General features: G+C 39.2%; 1 protein-coding gene across 2 annotated transcripts in view; it reads right to left on the reverse strand.

Annotated features, from left to right (window-relative positions):
* The window catches only part of LOC5566254, a 48,449-nt gene extending 33,567 nt beyond the window's left edge, over positions 1-14,882 (reverse strand). For both annotated transcript variants that reach the window (XM_021845283.1, XM_001650581.2), the window contains exons 1-2: positions 14,548-14,882; positions 6,386-6,868 (exon numbers count right to left, since the gene is read on the reverse strand). In XM_021845283.1, the coding sequence (XP_021700975.1) occupies positions 6,386-6,550 (165 nt within the window). In that variant the 5' untranslated portion in view covers positions 6,551-6,868; positions 14,548-14,882. The remainder of the gene's footprint in view (positions 1-6,385; positions 6,869-14,547) is intronic.
* Between the last annotated feature and the right edge of the window lie 1,457 nt (positions 14,883-16,339).

Raw genomic sequence — 16,339 nt, forward strand, 5'->3', positions numbered from 1 at the left:
ATTTATTAAACTTTTGATTTGTTTATTTAAAATTTATTAATTAAGACACGAATACAGTATAATATTCACATAATTGTTTAAAGCTCTAAAGAATCTTTTTGATTGTATTTATCAAGAACATCTATTTTTTTTTCAATTTTGGTATTTGAATGTATTGAAGAATTCATTTTAAAAGCCAAGTTTATTAGTCAAACAAAAAAAAGTTTGATAAAAAATAATTGTATGTCATTTTCGTTAGCGCTTTTTATTCAAAAAGCTACGTCCAATTGCTAAGACCCCTCCCTCCCCCTCGTCACACATCGTCACAAAATCGTGCAGCCCCCCCTCCCCCCTAAAAAGCTACGTCATTTATGGACGACCCCTTAGTGAAATCTGTGAGATTGTTCTAGAAAATTTGAAAAAAAATACTAAGTTGTTTTGCCACATTGGCAGTTGTAACCGCAAAACAGTCACATTGAGATTATACATGAGCCTCATAATGCAGTAGCAACGAAATTTATATCAGAATTATTTTCTGACTATCCACCCAATATGCGATATGAGTTGTACAAAATTTCAGCCTCAAATAAGCGTTTTTGAATTCTTAGTGATATTTTGAAATTTCAGTTTCCTCCCATACTGCAAAAAAATGCAAACTTGGTATCCAATTTACTCAATGCCTGCTTTTGTCGAATGTTACACCTGCCACCTTCTCAAATGTTCGGCCAAAAATGTCCATATCATCCGCGAAGCAAACAAATTGACTGGATCTCGTAATAATCGTACCCCGGCTGTTGAGCCCGGCTCTCCGCATAATACTTTCTAGCGCAATATTGAACAATAGGCACGAAAGTCCATCACCTTGTCGTAGTCCCCGGGGGGATCCAAATGAACTGGAGTGTTTGCCTGAAACCTTAACACAATTTTGCACACCTTCCATCGTCGCTCTTATCAGTCAGCAAGCAAGCAATTTGATTGGTTTTCAACGCGAACAGTTGTCAGATTCTCTCGTCTTGTGCACTTGAAAATTCAAAGTTTGGCTTCGTTTTACAATCACCTTAAGTTTTTCTCAGCTTCAAATTGACATATAAACAAGGTGGTGGAAGAATCTCATTGTTACCTCACCCATCTCACCCATAAAAGTTCTTTCAAGCTTTTATGATTTAGGGAGAGCCCTTTTACATATTGGAAAGATTGACAGTCATAAAATATTTTGCAAACACTAATCTTCACGCATGTGTTAATTTTGTTTTGATACATTTTTACCAGCCTTGTTTTCGACCCAATTTTTGATCTCATTTTTCTGACATATGATATGATTTGTATTATCATGAATGAATGTAGCCTGTTACACTAATATCAAACTTAAAATCTAGCCGGAAGTGGATTGAAAACATTGCCATTTTATGGTCTTAAAAAAGCATTTGCTTAATGTGTCCATTGGGCCTCTAATTCTCTTACGCTTTGTAAAGATAGATAAATTATAAGCGAAATTATGAAAAAAATCCACGTCCCGAGCTCGAATTCGAACCCAGGACTCGTTTGCTAGACGAGCGCTTTACCAACTAAGCTACCGAGCTGTTTGGTGACCCAATAACTCAGAAGTTTACAAGTTTCGAATTCAAATTCCTACAGATCACGATGTATTTATAATAGGCAAACAATTTCAACACTAAATACATCGCACTCGTCTAGCATACAAGAGCCCTGGGTTCGAATCCCAGCCGAGCATGTGGATGTTTTAGAAATTTCACCTATAATTTATCCATCTTTAAAACACGTAATGAATTTATTAATATAATAACCATTCGGATTGGGTTGCAGAACATTTCAATATTTGTGTCAATATACAAATTTTGTATGAGCGTGATCGCTTGTTTTGTTCATTAAATTTAATTTCTTGAAAATTATGGATATTGCTAAGTTTAGTATAATTGTGGCCGTCGGGGAAGGAAAACTAGTCAATGTTTCTTCAGCGAACAATTTGATTTGTACATATGTTGCTTTTAAGCTAGAATTTAGTTCTAGTTTATCAGTTATTACGTGAAATGCAACTTACAGTTTCGTTGACTATGCGTGTTTCATCCCTTCTCGGCTTCCACTGATAAATTCTCATATAAGATTGGAGATCTTTTTCCTCTGCATCTCCACAGTTGTCATGAAGCATAGCATAGCATAGACTGACTGTACATGTCAATGGTTGCTACTCCGAGATTGATCGGAACTGGTAAGAATTGCACTACGATCCAAATGAATAAGGGATGGGAGTTTCCGCTTACTCTCGAAGTGCAATTTTATCAGATCTAATATTATTGATCAATAACGGTGCCGGCCAAGTCCTTACAGTCAGTTGGGAGGGGAAGGAATGTTAGGGTGTAATGATTGTTGCTTCTAGAGACCAAGAATACCTCTGCATCTCCACAATCACCACGGGAAGGGTGTTTATTAGTGAGGGAGGAAAAGATCTGGGAGTCACCTTTGGTCGGTGTTGCGATCCATGGACAAGGGGGAAATATACGACTTATATTTAAGGTGAAGATGAATCGAAGCCAAACATCAAATTTTCAAGAGCACAAATCTGGAGAAGCGAACACTCGTTTGAGCTGAAAACTTATTCGATTAATCACCACCAGCTAGTGGCCAATCGAATAAGTTATCAGCTTAAAAGGATGTTTGGTTCTCCAGATTTGTGCTCTTGAAAATTTGAAGTTTGGCTTCGATGCGTCTTCACCTTAAAGCTTGTTTTGTATTCTTGGCTCGAGAAGTTTTTGGTAGAAGATTAAACAAAATACGTCAACATGTATAATGTCGAACAATTCAAAATAAGTTTTTATTAATAGCGAAAACTGAGAATTACATGTATATATTTTAAATCATATGAAAAAGGAATAATGCCGACACTTGTAGTGACAAACCATACATAGTTTGTTTGAAAATTATATATGAGTATAACTGTGCATTTTTGTCTCGAGATGGTAGAAGTTTTAAAAAATACGTCAACATTCACAATGTCTGAATTGTTCGACAACTAAGCTACCGAGCTGATATTTTTAATAATGTCAAAAAGAGAATAATATGTGTATATTGAAATTGTATAAAACAAGCATAATGCCGACACTTATAGTGACGAACCATACAAAGTTTGTTTTAATATTACTTAAAAGTTACGCTTTCAAGAAAAAATGTGTTATTATAAGCATGAAACGAACTCACCAGTTGGTAATCCATCCTCGACTGAACACAAATATATCTTCGCACTCACACTGTGCGAACAGAAAACTTCTTGGCGTCCCGAAAACAAACAGTCTTGCTTGGGCTTTCCCAAATACCTCCCCAGAAAGACGCGCGTAAACAAGGAAAAAAGAAGTTCTCCGGTAACGAAAACACGCGCGAAACCGAGAACAAAACCTCTCCGACGACGCAACAACGAACCATCCTGCTTGGGCTTCACGAAGCACTCCGTCTCCACAGTTGTCATAGATAGTATTTTTAGTTAGAGGGACTAAGTGGTGATAATGGTGATGCGAACCATAATATAAACACGCCTTACCGTATTCCCGGTATTACTCGATTACGAATTGCATGCCACAAGCGACAAAATTGATGGACCTAACACTACTCCGAGTTTTCACTATGGGGTGATAAGTTTAAACTTACATTTCAGTACAGTACTAACGAAATTTTCTCACCAGCAATTTCCATATACACCTTAATCGACTTTGGATCACCTTCAAATCATTACCGAAAATACTGAAAATTTCACGAAATACCATTTTTATCATAAAGAAAGTTCTCAGTTAATAACTGTGGAAATGCTTGTAGGAACAAGCTGGGAAACAGTTCTGTCCCGGTTAGGTGGTAACGAAAGAAAGAATAAGAAGAACTTAACAGTATCTTGTAGAGGTACAGTTATCTCTCCCTTACTCGATATTCCGTATCTCGATATCGATTTAGTGAACCATAGTAAAAGTTGGTTTTCATGGCTAACTCGATGGTCCCTTGGATCGCAGTAGCAATGGTTTTGTGTTCTGAACTCAAGACCTCCCTAACTCGATGGTCCCTTCAATGTCGAGTTATGGAGAGTTGACAGTTATTTTATTTTATTTTATTTAGTTGGTGTTACATCAATTAATATGATAAAACCTCGTTAACGATGTTACGCCAATTTACTCGGTCCATGGCTGTGTCTCTCCAACCTCGATTTTGGCCCACGTTCTCCAGATCTTGTTGCACCTGATCAAGCCACCTCGCTCGCTGTGCTCTCCGCCTTCTTGTGCCAACCGGATTCGACGCGAACACCATCTTTGCAGGATTGTTGTCCGGTAGTCTTGCAACATGCCCTGCCCAGCGCTCCACGTTTTGTCGCGTTCCTTGCTGCAGCATTGCAGCCCGCGCTGCATCCTTCTCCTCCAAAACCTGCCTGCATTCTTCGTCGAACCAATCGTTACATGTCCTCCTTTCCACGTACCCGACGATGCTCTCGGCTGCGTTGTTGATGGCTGCTTTCACTATAAAAGCTGTTCCCAGCTCACGTGTGTTGCCGCAGCTCTGGTAGATGGTATGATTACCTCTAAAAGTTCGCACCATCGAACCTGTCCAGCACACCTCCTACAGCGCTACGATGTCGAAACCGCGGATCTTCAGTACATCGGAGAGTATGCGTGTGCTTCCGATGAAGTTGAGAGATTTGCAGTTCCACGTATCGAGTTTCCAATCGCTAGTCCATTTCCGTCGCTGTGGTCTTTGCCGATTGTTCCGGTCCGTATTCTCTCGTTGACGTTCCTGTGCTGATGTGTTTTTACGGTTGGCTTGCAGGGCCTGACACCAACCCCCTAGATTTCCGGAGGACCGTTCCCTCTAAATGTTCGGAGGTCCATAGTGCGCAGTTTAGCTTAGAGTCCTTCTCTGGCACTCGGACGATGATCATGGGGAACAGACACTGTTGTGAGCCGCTTTTAACATGGGGAACAGACGCTCCAGGTTTGCAGAAGCAAAAGCAAAAGCAAACCCCCCCTTCCCTGTCAGCATACGACCAAAGTTCCCACCGGGGGTTGGTTACCCGATCTTCCCTAAGGTTACTCGTACCCCGGCCAGTACCGCGAGGAGGTAGGGATAGGAGTTGCTGGGCAAGAGGCTAAGGACCGCACAGAGGGGTCTATTTTATTCCTTCAGGTACGCGAGGTACCAATGGTACGCCATGCCCAGCCATTTACCAACCGGAGAGTTGACTGTGTTATAAAATTAAAATCATATCTGGCCTCTAACATATGGGGTTGTTAGAGAATGTTTACTCCAACAAACATAAATACAGTGTAGTGAAAATTTTCTCCAGCATTGAAAGCTTTTTTATCGCGAGTCAAATTTTCGTCAGTAATGTAAAATTCAATCTCAGAAAAATGGATTACAAACTTGAAAAGTTGATTAAGAATGCATGTAAATGAGAAAATTTCGAACATTTCTTCGGGTGAGAGTCCACCGATGGAAGAGAGGATGTGCTATGGTGTTGCCGTCTGATGGTTGTATTCGACGAGATCACAGTCATTTTACTATCAGTGCATTACACAGTAAAGGAAATTCAGGTACTTTTCCGCGTATACCACACACATATGAATATAAAAGATACATTCTATACCTACTTTGTCACGTCATGCATCTGATTTCCAAACAACCAAAACAAACTCGCCAGCTGTCACTTGGTATTTCAAAATGGCTGAATAGGAAATCTGACATATTGGACTACCTCCCTTGTGGTAACAACTTTTCAACTCGATTTCACTTCCAAGTTCCACATATGTTATGTGCATTTATTCTTGCCACACGATATTCAAAAACAATAGAGTCAATTGGTAAAGAATGCTCATCTATCTATATAAATAAAAATGGAATGGTGTTTGTATGTCACGAAATGGCTTGAGATCGGTTCAACAGATTTTCACAATTATTTCACTGTTGCATTCGCCCAGGGTTCCGACGTGTTCGTGCATAGAAAAAGATTAGGAAAGTAATCGGAAATGTTGTAAAAACGGGAGAGAATTTATGTGTCATTCTGTACTAGAGAGTGCACGTCATTTTTCAACAGCCTACTTGATGGCAAGACGAAGTTTGCCGGGACCACTAGTAGTTAATAAACATGGAAGTGCTTATAAGAACACAAAACTGAGAAGCATTCTCTTCTCCCATTTGGGATGTAACGCCAAAAGGAAGCCGAAGAAGAGACTTCAACATTTGTTCGATTTCGGTAAGTCAAGACAAATCACATTCAATCATTTTGACTCAGTTTTCAAACTTCGTAAAAAAGTGACGTAAACTGAGTTTACGTTGAAAATCTTTGTAAAACGAGGTTTTAGTGTAAAGGGGTAATAAACCGTAAAAACCATTGAAAGATACTCAATAGATAAGTACTCACCTCTGTAAGGATAATCAGTCCGAAGATAGCGAAGAATGCTATCACGATCAGGAAGCTCATGCCGGCTCTCTCCCGGGCACCCCAGGAGGTCTTTTTGGCGCGTTTGCTGCGAGATGACATGGAGCCCCCCGTTAGTTTCGATGGGGGGCTCCCACCGCCGTACATACTCTAATACCGCCGGGTTGGGGTGTGAAAACGTGTACCGCACTTGACGCAAGACGACACCACCCCACCAAGGGGGGGAGCGAGGTCTTGACTTGTTAATGGATGGGGTAAGTACCCTTTTCGGTGCGCGTAAGTGGGCTTGATGTTTTACTCCGGAAACTTTTCGGTTGGGTTTATTACGAAACGTGAGTGTGTGAACGGGTATATTTTTTCCTCGTGGATCCTCTTATCGTTGAAGAGTGTCGATGTTAATGGTTTTCCGTGACCGTTCCACAGATGGTGGCAGCTGTTGCGCCAGCATTTCGATGTGCCTCTGTCCTGTTGGTTGAGAAGAGAAAAGATAAAGGATTCGTTATTTGCATAAAATATGGGCAAACTAATAAACCCTGGCGGTCATTGATGAGAAGCTGCTAATTGCAAATCGATAAATTGAAACTTTCTGTCAACAGATGCTACTTTTAGGGGCCCAGATAGCAGTAGCGGTAAACGCGCAGCTATTCAGCACGACCATGCTGAGGGTCGTGGGTTCGAATCCCACAGGTCGAAGACCTTTTCGTAAAGAAGATTTTCTCGATTCCCAGGGCATAGAGTATCTTCGTATGTGCCACATGATATACAGATGCAAAAATGGTCAAGCTCTCAGTTAATAACTGTGGAAGTGCTCATAAGAACACAATCTGAGAAGCAGGCTTTGTCCCAGTTGGGACGTAATGCCAAAAGGAAGAAGAAGAAGATGCTACTTTTGAAACTCCGGAGTTTAAGATTAAATCAATCACATAAGTAGAAAAGAGTATATAAAATACATAGATCGCAAATTTAATCATAACGTAAATAAAATAAATTTTGGTTAACCTAGTGGTCTGGATTCAAAACAGCTTATGGATAACCGGAAAGCTCAATTGCAATTCAAATCCAATCCAAGGATTTCAATGCAGCTTATAAAGGCTTGTTATTTATTTGTTTCACACTCTTCCCATAATGAACTCTAATTGTTCAATCTCCATAAATTGAATTCAGCAATTAGTACCGGAGCGCATCGGAATATGAATCAAAGCCATTGGTATCTCATCCTCAATTTGCAACACGTTTCTTTGTGAACTGAATTTCTAATCAAAGCAGACAAAACCAGCAATCAGACTGCAATTTTCGTGCAGATTAAACTGGAGTACAATGGCATGGCATCCTCGTTGAGCTCCTTCCACCGCAGTATATACCCTTAAACTTCCTGGCCAGAATAGTTGCACAACCCGAAAACCACAAGCCTTCATAAGCCAGATGAAGTGCAACAGAGCACAATACGTCTCCCACATTCTTTTCCAAATTGGCGTCGCTTGTTTCTCCGGTTTGAGCTCTGCTTCCATTTGCTGGCTGGACCACAGGATGTTTTGCGACAAATATAGGTCATGGATGAATTGTTCTTTTCCCTGTGGGTGCAAATCTAAACTAGACGTACCGTTATCAAGCTGCAGCTGAATTCTAAGGCACAAAAGAAGCGTTACCAGTGTGAGGTAAGGGGAATGTTCCGATCCTTGAGAGGAATAAGAGTTCAAAACTTTTGCCAGAGAAGTCTAGCACAAGGTTTTTATTTTGTTCTAAACATTTTTTCGCTAGTAGCACAAACCATTGATAATACAACGTAACAAAAATTATATTTTTGTGTGTCTCAAGGATCAAATTATTTGTCTCTAGTAGATTTGGGGTTGCTGAATTTGATGCCGTTCTCAGAAATGCTCCAGCACGTTTTTTTTTATGCTACAGGTCCTCAATGTTGTATAAAACACTGGTTCAATTAATGTGCACATGATATTTAAGGTATCATTTATTTTTTGTGATCAAATCCACCACGCATGCTAATAGGACTTCAAATTTCATTTCCGATAAAATTTGGTTGAAATGACTTAATCAAATTTAGATTAAATCGATGTTTTCAACATGCTTGCAGTCCTCATACAAAATTATTCTTTTCTTTTATATGGCAAAATACAATACTTTTCTAAACCATCCAGAAATAACTTTTGAACATCGGAAGTTTTATTAACTTTGTTGATAATACTTCCAATATTCAAAAGTTATTTCTGGATGGTTTGGAAAAGTATTGTATTTTTTTCATACACTCCAACCTCTGTTTACGACTGTTATTTTTACCGACGGTTCGTTTTACGACCGAAATTCAGATTAACGACGACCGTTTTTTTAAATGATCATTATCTTAAAAAGTATTCAAAATAGAGGATCATGATGTTCGGCAAAATTGTTCAGTAGTTCGAGGGCTAACATATGGTAATCATTGAATTGCGGAATTCTGCCACTAGGTGGTGCTAGTGAGCATCGAAATTTTCTTTTGCGGATATCTCAGGATCCTGACCACTTAGAGAGATGGCGTCTTCGGCAAAGTTGTTCACTAACTCAAGGACTATTATTATTCTAGCCAAGAGATTAAAGATTTTGCCACTAGGCGGTGCTAGTGAGCATAGAACTTTTGTTTTGCGGATAGCTCCGGATCCTGACCACTTAGAAAGATGGCGTCTTCGGCAAATTTGCTCATTAGCTCAAGGACTATCATTATAAATGCTATGAGATTCAAAACTCTGCCACCAGGAGGCGCTAGTGAGCATAAAACATTTGTTTTTCGGATATCTCAGGATCCTGACTACTTAGAGAGATGGCGTCTACGGCAAAGTTGTTCAGTAACTCAAGAACTATCATCAGAGGCGCGTCCACGTTCGAAACCATAGGTAGGACAAATATTTTGAGCATAGTGAAATTAACAAAATGTTAACCCTGGATTGTAAATTGAATGTTACTATATTATTATTTGTCTTTATTAGGGAGATTTTCAGCCCTTGGCTGGTTTATCTCCGAGTTACTATATTTAAAAGGCTCAAACGCAATGAAGTGTACACTGAAATGAATTTTATTGTAGAAATTACTGAATCCATGGTAGAATTAAGAACTGCACCAACGATTTTCAACCGACTACATTAATCTGTTAATTCTACCGAAACATGGTCAACATCACTATGCTACTACGGACATAGTCACATTTACTGCACTGCTCAGTAATTTTTACCAGATTGCTACCGATTGCCTTAAAATAGTAAATTAGAGACCTATTGCCTGAAAAACGAGACATGGAAAAAACACAAAATGATTCAAAAACAGGCTGAAAAGAGACCAAACATGAACCAAAAATAAAAACCAAACGAAACCTTATAGGAGCTATCATAGCTTCAGAGTAGATATTTCTTTAAGATCTTAGACTTTTTTAGCATTCCTCGTCACATTACGACAAGTATCACTGTATGTGTTTTTCATGATTTTCTTTAGGAATTCTGGTATTTGCCCAAATGTTCAGATATTACTCTGGAAAACGATTATTTCTTAAGGAATTTATATAAGATTTCAACTAGGAATTAATATAGACACCTTAAGGAATTGTTCTATAGATTCCTTCTAAAATTTCTGCAGAAATTTCTCAAGTAATTCTTCAAGATTTTCAAAATTTCTAAAGAACTTTTCCAGAAGTGTCTCCAGGGAAATGCCAGGGAAAAGTTTCTGCACAATAAATCCGTGAGGTATTTCTGAATAAAATCCTAGTGTAATCTCTAATAAAACTTGTGAACGTTTTAAAATCACCATCATGAACAAGGATCTCTGAAATAATCCCTGGACTCTTGAGGAAGGTTTTAAAGATATTTTAGATAATATGGTAAGATAATCGAAAAAAGATAATCGAATCTTGGGAAAGAATTCCGCAGGATTGTCTGAAGATATTTCTCAAAAACACATTTGACTGAATCTATACAATTTTTTCTAGGAATGATGGAAGAAATAATTGAAAAAAATGCTGTGGTGTCAACTAATGTGAAAACTAAAATAAACTTTTGAAGGTGGCATGAATTTTTTGGGACAGTTTTTAAGAAATGTTTGGTTAAACTGTAGAAATAATACCTGGATGAAATGCTGGAAAAATTTCGAGTAAAAATAGATTGGTTCAAAGAACTCCTAAAAGAATTTTGAATTTTTGGGAAGAAACGTGGATAAATTCTTGAAGGGATTAACATGAACAGGCAGAGGAGTTCTTGCCGGATTTTTTGAAAAAAAAACTTAAGTTATTTTTCCAGATACTCTGGAATAAACCTTTGTGGATTTCCTCGGAAGTAATTCTGTAGAAATCCATAGAAGATCTCCTAGATTAACAACTGTTTTAGTGACAAAAAAGTTCTAGGACAGTTTTGTAATACCTAAGGAAATTAGTTGAGGTGATAGCTTTGAAGTTCTCAAGGAGCAAATTCTTAAGAAATAATTCTAAGCATTTTTTGAAAAAAATCGGTGGAAGTATTTCTGGGAGAAATAATAGAGAAATCTTAAGAAGAATTTCTGGAGAGATCATGTAGGAGATCCTGAAAGTAAAATTACCATGATAATTCCTGAAGGTTTTCCTCGGGTAATCTAAGACGAAATTCTTAAAGAGTCTGTTGAACCCGTTACAGTCTCTGATGGTTTCTTTAGAGCCTTTACAATTTAGCATCAGGATTCAATACAAACATAATAAGGAAAAAAATAGACTTTAGAGTCAATTTTGGTTAGAATAGATATTTCAGAGACTTTCCATTAAAATAGAGAATTTTTAGAGACTTGCATTGAGATTAACACCAAGTATCTAAAAAGAAACCTACTACCAGGATTACTCATTGGATCAACCTCTGTTATCATTCATATTAATATGAATATGAATATCGTTAATATATTAGTACCTTTAGTTTATTTCATAGTTTCTCAGGATTTTCATTATAGATTTTCTCAATCGTTCTCACGAGCTAGTACTTTTAAGGGCTATGCCACGCTTTACTAGGCATGAGAATCAAGAAAAACCTCGACGTGTCTTCCATCCTCCATGAGAATAAGTACAACGTCAATCGAGATTGTATGTTTATTGAACAGATTAAAAAAAATTAAAATTGTTTTTCAAGCTAATCTTATTTTTTTGTGGAATCGTGGGTAGGACAATCCTTTGACTGTCCTACCCAGTTGTTTTTGTGCGTAGTACATGTCCTACCTGTCCTACCCACTTCCCGCGCCACTGACTATCATTATTCTAGCCAAGAGATTCGAAATTTGACCACTAGGCGGAGCTAGTGAGCATAGAACTTTTGTTTTGCGGATAGCTCAGGATCCTGACCACTTAGAAAGATGGCGTTTTTGGCAAAGTTGTTCAGTAGCTCAAAGACTATCATTATTCTAGCCAAGAGATTCGAGATTTTGCCACCAGGCGGCGCTAGTGAACATAGAACTTTTGTTTTGCGAATATCTCAGGATCCTGACCCCTTAGAGAGATGGCGTCCTGGACAAAGTTGTCCAGTAGCTCAAGCGCTATCATTGTAAAACCCATGAGATTCGAAATTTTGCCGCCAGCTGGCGCTAGTGAACATTAAACTTTTGTTTTGCTGTTATCTCAGGATCTTGACCACTTAAAAATATGGCGTCTTCGGTAAATTTGTTGAGTAGCTTAACTTTGCCCAAGACGTCATGTCTATGCGGTCAGGATCTTGAGATATCCGCAATAAAAAAGTTCTATGCTCACTAGCGCCGCCTAATGGCCAAATCTCGAATCTCTTGACTAGAATAATGATAGTCCTTGAGCTACTGAACAACTTTGCCGAAGACGCCATCTTTCTAAGTGGTCATGATCCTGAGCTATCCACAAAACAAAAGTTCTATGCTCACTAACGACGCCTAGTGGCAAAATCTCGAATCTCTTGGCTAGAATAATGATAGTTCTTGAGCTACTGAATAACTTTGCCGAAGACGCCATATTTCTAAGTGGTCATGATCCTAAGCTATACGCAAAACAAAAGTTCTATGCTCACTACCGCCGCCTAGTGGCAAAATCTCGAATCTGTTGGCTAGAATAATGATAGTCCTTGAGCTACTGAACAACTTTGCCGAAGACTCCATCTTTCTAAGTGGTCATGATCCTAAGCTATCCGCAAAACAAAAGTTATATGCTCACTAGCGCCGCCTAGTGGCAAAATCTCGAATTTGTTGGCTAGAATAATGATAGTCCTTGAGCTACTGAACAACTTTGCCGAAGACGCCATCTTTCTAGGTTGTCATGATCCTGAGCTATCCGCAAAACAAAAGTTCTATGCTCACTAGCGCCGACTAGCGGCCAAATCTCGAATCTCTTGGCTAGAATAATGATAGTCCTTGAGCTACTGAAAACTTTGCCGAAGGCGCCATCTCTCTAAGTGGTCAGGATCCGGAGCTATCCGCAAGACAAAAGTTGCATGCACACTTGTACTGCCTGGTGGCGCAATTTCACTTAAGCAGTGTTGCCAGCTACGACAAAATTTTGAACCCTTCATGAAAAACTGGATTACAGTTGAAGAGTATTGCTATGTTGCTAAGCATTCTACTTTTATGTTTCGCTTAAATTGTATGGTTTTGGTCGTTTCTTTATTCTGCTTAAACAGTGTTGCCAGTAACATGAACAATTGTGATTCTGCCGACTGTATAGCACGCAATACTTCCTCCAACTTTGGTGAACATTCGGTATCGTAATCCTTAAAAATTTTTGGTATTTGCATATCACACCCCCATAAAATTGGTTCTTTTGATGGCAATCGAGCAGTGTTGCCATTTATTACCAAAACATGAAAACTTGAACGGCCATTTTGGAAAGGCCTTAACCCATGCTTCAACTTTGCCGAATATCTCGAATCAGTATTTCCGCATCTAGACGTTGCATTTTTCAAAAACATAATTATAACCCTGATTTTTTTTACGACCGATTTTTTTACGACCCCCCGATAACGGTCGTAAAAAAAGGTTGGGGTGTATATCCCTGATTTTACGATCGATTTTTCTACAGCCCCCGCTCCCTATAATGGTTGTTAAAATAGGTTGGGTGTAATTCATTAATAAATAAAATAGGTTCATAAAAAACAAGGTGTTCACTTTACAAAATGAACAGTATTTACTCTTACAAATGTCTTTACACGACAAATATTGTCTTGTTGGACTCGAAGATTTACATTCAGGAAAGCATAAAGTTTAAGGTGAAGATGAATCAAAGCCAAACCTCAAATTTTCAAATGCACGGATCTGGAGAACCAAACATCCGTTTGAGCTGAAAACTTAATCGATTGGTCACTCGCTGGTGGTGACTAATCGATTAAGTTTTCAGCTCAAACGGGTGTTCGATTCTCCAGAACCGAGCTTTTGAAAAATTGAGGTTTGGCTTCGATTCATCTTTACCTTAAAACAAACAAACAAATGCAATGATATACAAACGATCAGCCAAAGCTCTGCCGCAAAACATTCTTCAAGTTCACAGCGGAAAAAGGAGGCTCGGCGCTCCCTTTCCTATCCTCTTGCATCCGTCACAGTGTGATGGCATGATAATTGTTTCGAATTGCGAAAGATGTGCGATGCTCGGCGCAAGTGTTTTCTTACTTTTGTTTGTGCCACAACTATAAAGGGGTGGAGGGCGGTGCTCGGGGAGTGTCCCATCTGAGCATAAGTCCTCTCCATGCGCTTCCGGAACGTGTTGCCACCGAGAAGATGTGTTATGAATAGTTTACATAATCTGCTAACTTTTCATGGCCTGGATAGCCAAAGGGAAATTATGACAATCTATCTGGGGTCCTGCTCGGAGGTGGTTTTACGTGGTTATGAATATTGAATTCCACCAAACACATCTCATGGACGGTTTATTCCAGGATGTAGCTGTGTGGAGCCGGTTATGAAATCATACTTAAATATTTCAGCACTTGTGTGAAGTTATTGCCCATAGGGGGAGGAAATGCACGGATTGCATAAAGCCGGAAGGAAAAACACAGATTGACTTGAACAAAGCGATGCACGGAAGCTTTGATTGCGAAACGTAATCATATCGATTTATTAATGTATATTTCGAAAGGAACCAAAAATAGCAGCAGAAAATATGTTTTTAATGTAATGCTTGTGCTACGGGTGAAATTAATAAAATTTACCTGAAATGAATCGTAGTTCTAAAAAACTGGGCGTAGAGTTATCCTCCCTCTTTCCACAGTCAATGATAGTGTCTAATTCCTGTAAATCACTTCGCACTACAACCCGCCAACACTTCGTATCATTTACGACGATTTACACCAGTAATTAACTAACAAATTTTCCACCTTCACTGATTATCCGTGAAAATTCCTAACCGGATCTGGAGCCACACGGATTCCGACGGCCATATTTATGAAAAGTTGAACAATGTTTTGACATGACCAGCCCGCACGAAGGGAATGATATAACTCGTCACACAGTTGCTTTCGGAGCAAGGATACAGCACCGATTGTGGCATTCGCCAGCAAGGACTCGGTAAGGAAACGGGATGGCAGCAAAGTGTTTACGTCCAAGTGCGCAGGCCCCAAAATTGGCCATAGTGGGGTTCGCCGTGATGTGTAATGTTTTGGAATGTGTTTGTCGCGTGAGTTTTATAAGCTAGATGAAGGAAATCGTAAAATCAGGAATGTTTATCGTTACTGTTCAAACTAGAGCCGGACATTTCACTTGGTAGATGGTGGAGCACCTTATAAGGTGAGGGAGTTTGCAATCTAATTCTGTGTGGAGGTGTACCACATTAGAACTGATATGATTATAGGTTGGATAACCTGCGGTAAAATACACCAGAGAAAATTTATTAAAAAAAAGAAATTGACATGCTTCAGTATTTAATTAAACGAAACTAAATAAGATGTGGTAATTCGAGAATGTTCACACTGTAAAAGGTAAAAGCACCGGTGTTGGCCAGCTAAAGAGGAATTGGTAATAAAATGATATGGGATACCCTATTATATGGCACGATAAATGGCTGGGCATGGTGTACCATTGGTATCTCCCGTACCTTCAAGAATGTGTGGTCCTTAGCCTCTTGCCCAGCAACTCTTATCCCTACTTACTTGCGGTACTGGCCATGGTACGAGTAACCTTAGGGAGCATCGGGTAACCAACCCCGATGGAAACTCTGGTCGTATGCTGACAGGGGTTTACTTTTTCTTTTGCTTCTGCAAACCTAGAGCGTCTGTACTCCACGTTAGGAGCGGCTCACAAAAGCGTCTGTTCCCCATGTCAGGGGCGGCTGATCATCGTCAGAGTGCCAGAGAAGGACTCTAAGTTAAACTGTGCACTATGGTCCTCCGGAAATCTAGCGGGTTGGTGTCAGGACCTGCAATCCAGTCTTAAAAAAATCAAGCAACGAATAATCAACGAGAAAATACAAACCGGGACAATCGGCGAAGACCACAGCGACGTAAAGGGACTAGCGATTGCAAGCTCGGTACTTGGAACTGTAAATATCTCACTTCATTGGAAGCACTCGCATATTTGCCGATGTGCTGAAGGAACACGGATTCGGCATCGTAGCGATGCAGTAATTGCGTTGGAAGGGATCAATGGTGCGAACGTTTAGAGGTAACCACCCAACTAACATTCACTCATTGAACAAACACCATTATGGCAGTTTTATTCAGCATCATGTTTAATAATATTTTAATAAGTTTCATGGCCAACCTTTGTTCAGGCGTTGTTCACACAAATTTGGAGAAACTTTAAAGCATGTCGTTGAATTCCAACTTTATTGTTCAGCTTTTAAAACGTTTAACAAGCATTTTGTTCAGCTTTTATACGACTGATCCAAAAATAATTAAAAACAAATAAAAAACAAAAATATATTTTTCTTGGCGCTTCAAATGTAGTGTACACACTTATCATGATATAACAACCATATTTAAAAATCGCCTGGATACTGGATTCGAA

The sequence above is a fragment of the Aedes aegypti genome, chromosome 2 (assembly GCF_002204515.2).
Source record: "Aedes aegypti strain LVP_AGWG chromosome 2, AaegL5.0 Primary Assembly, whole genome shotgun sequence".
Classification (NCBI taxonomy): domain Eukaryota; kingdom Metazoa; phylum Arthropoda; class Insecta; order Diptera; family Culicidae; genus Aedes; species Aedes aegypti.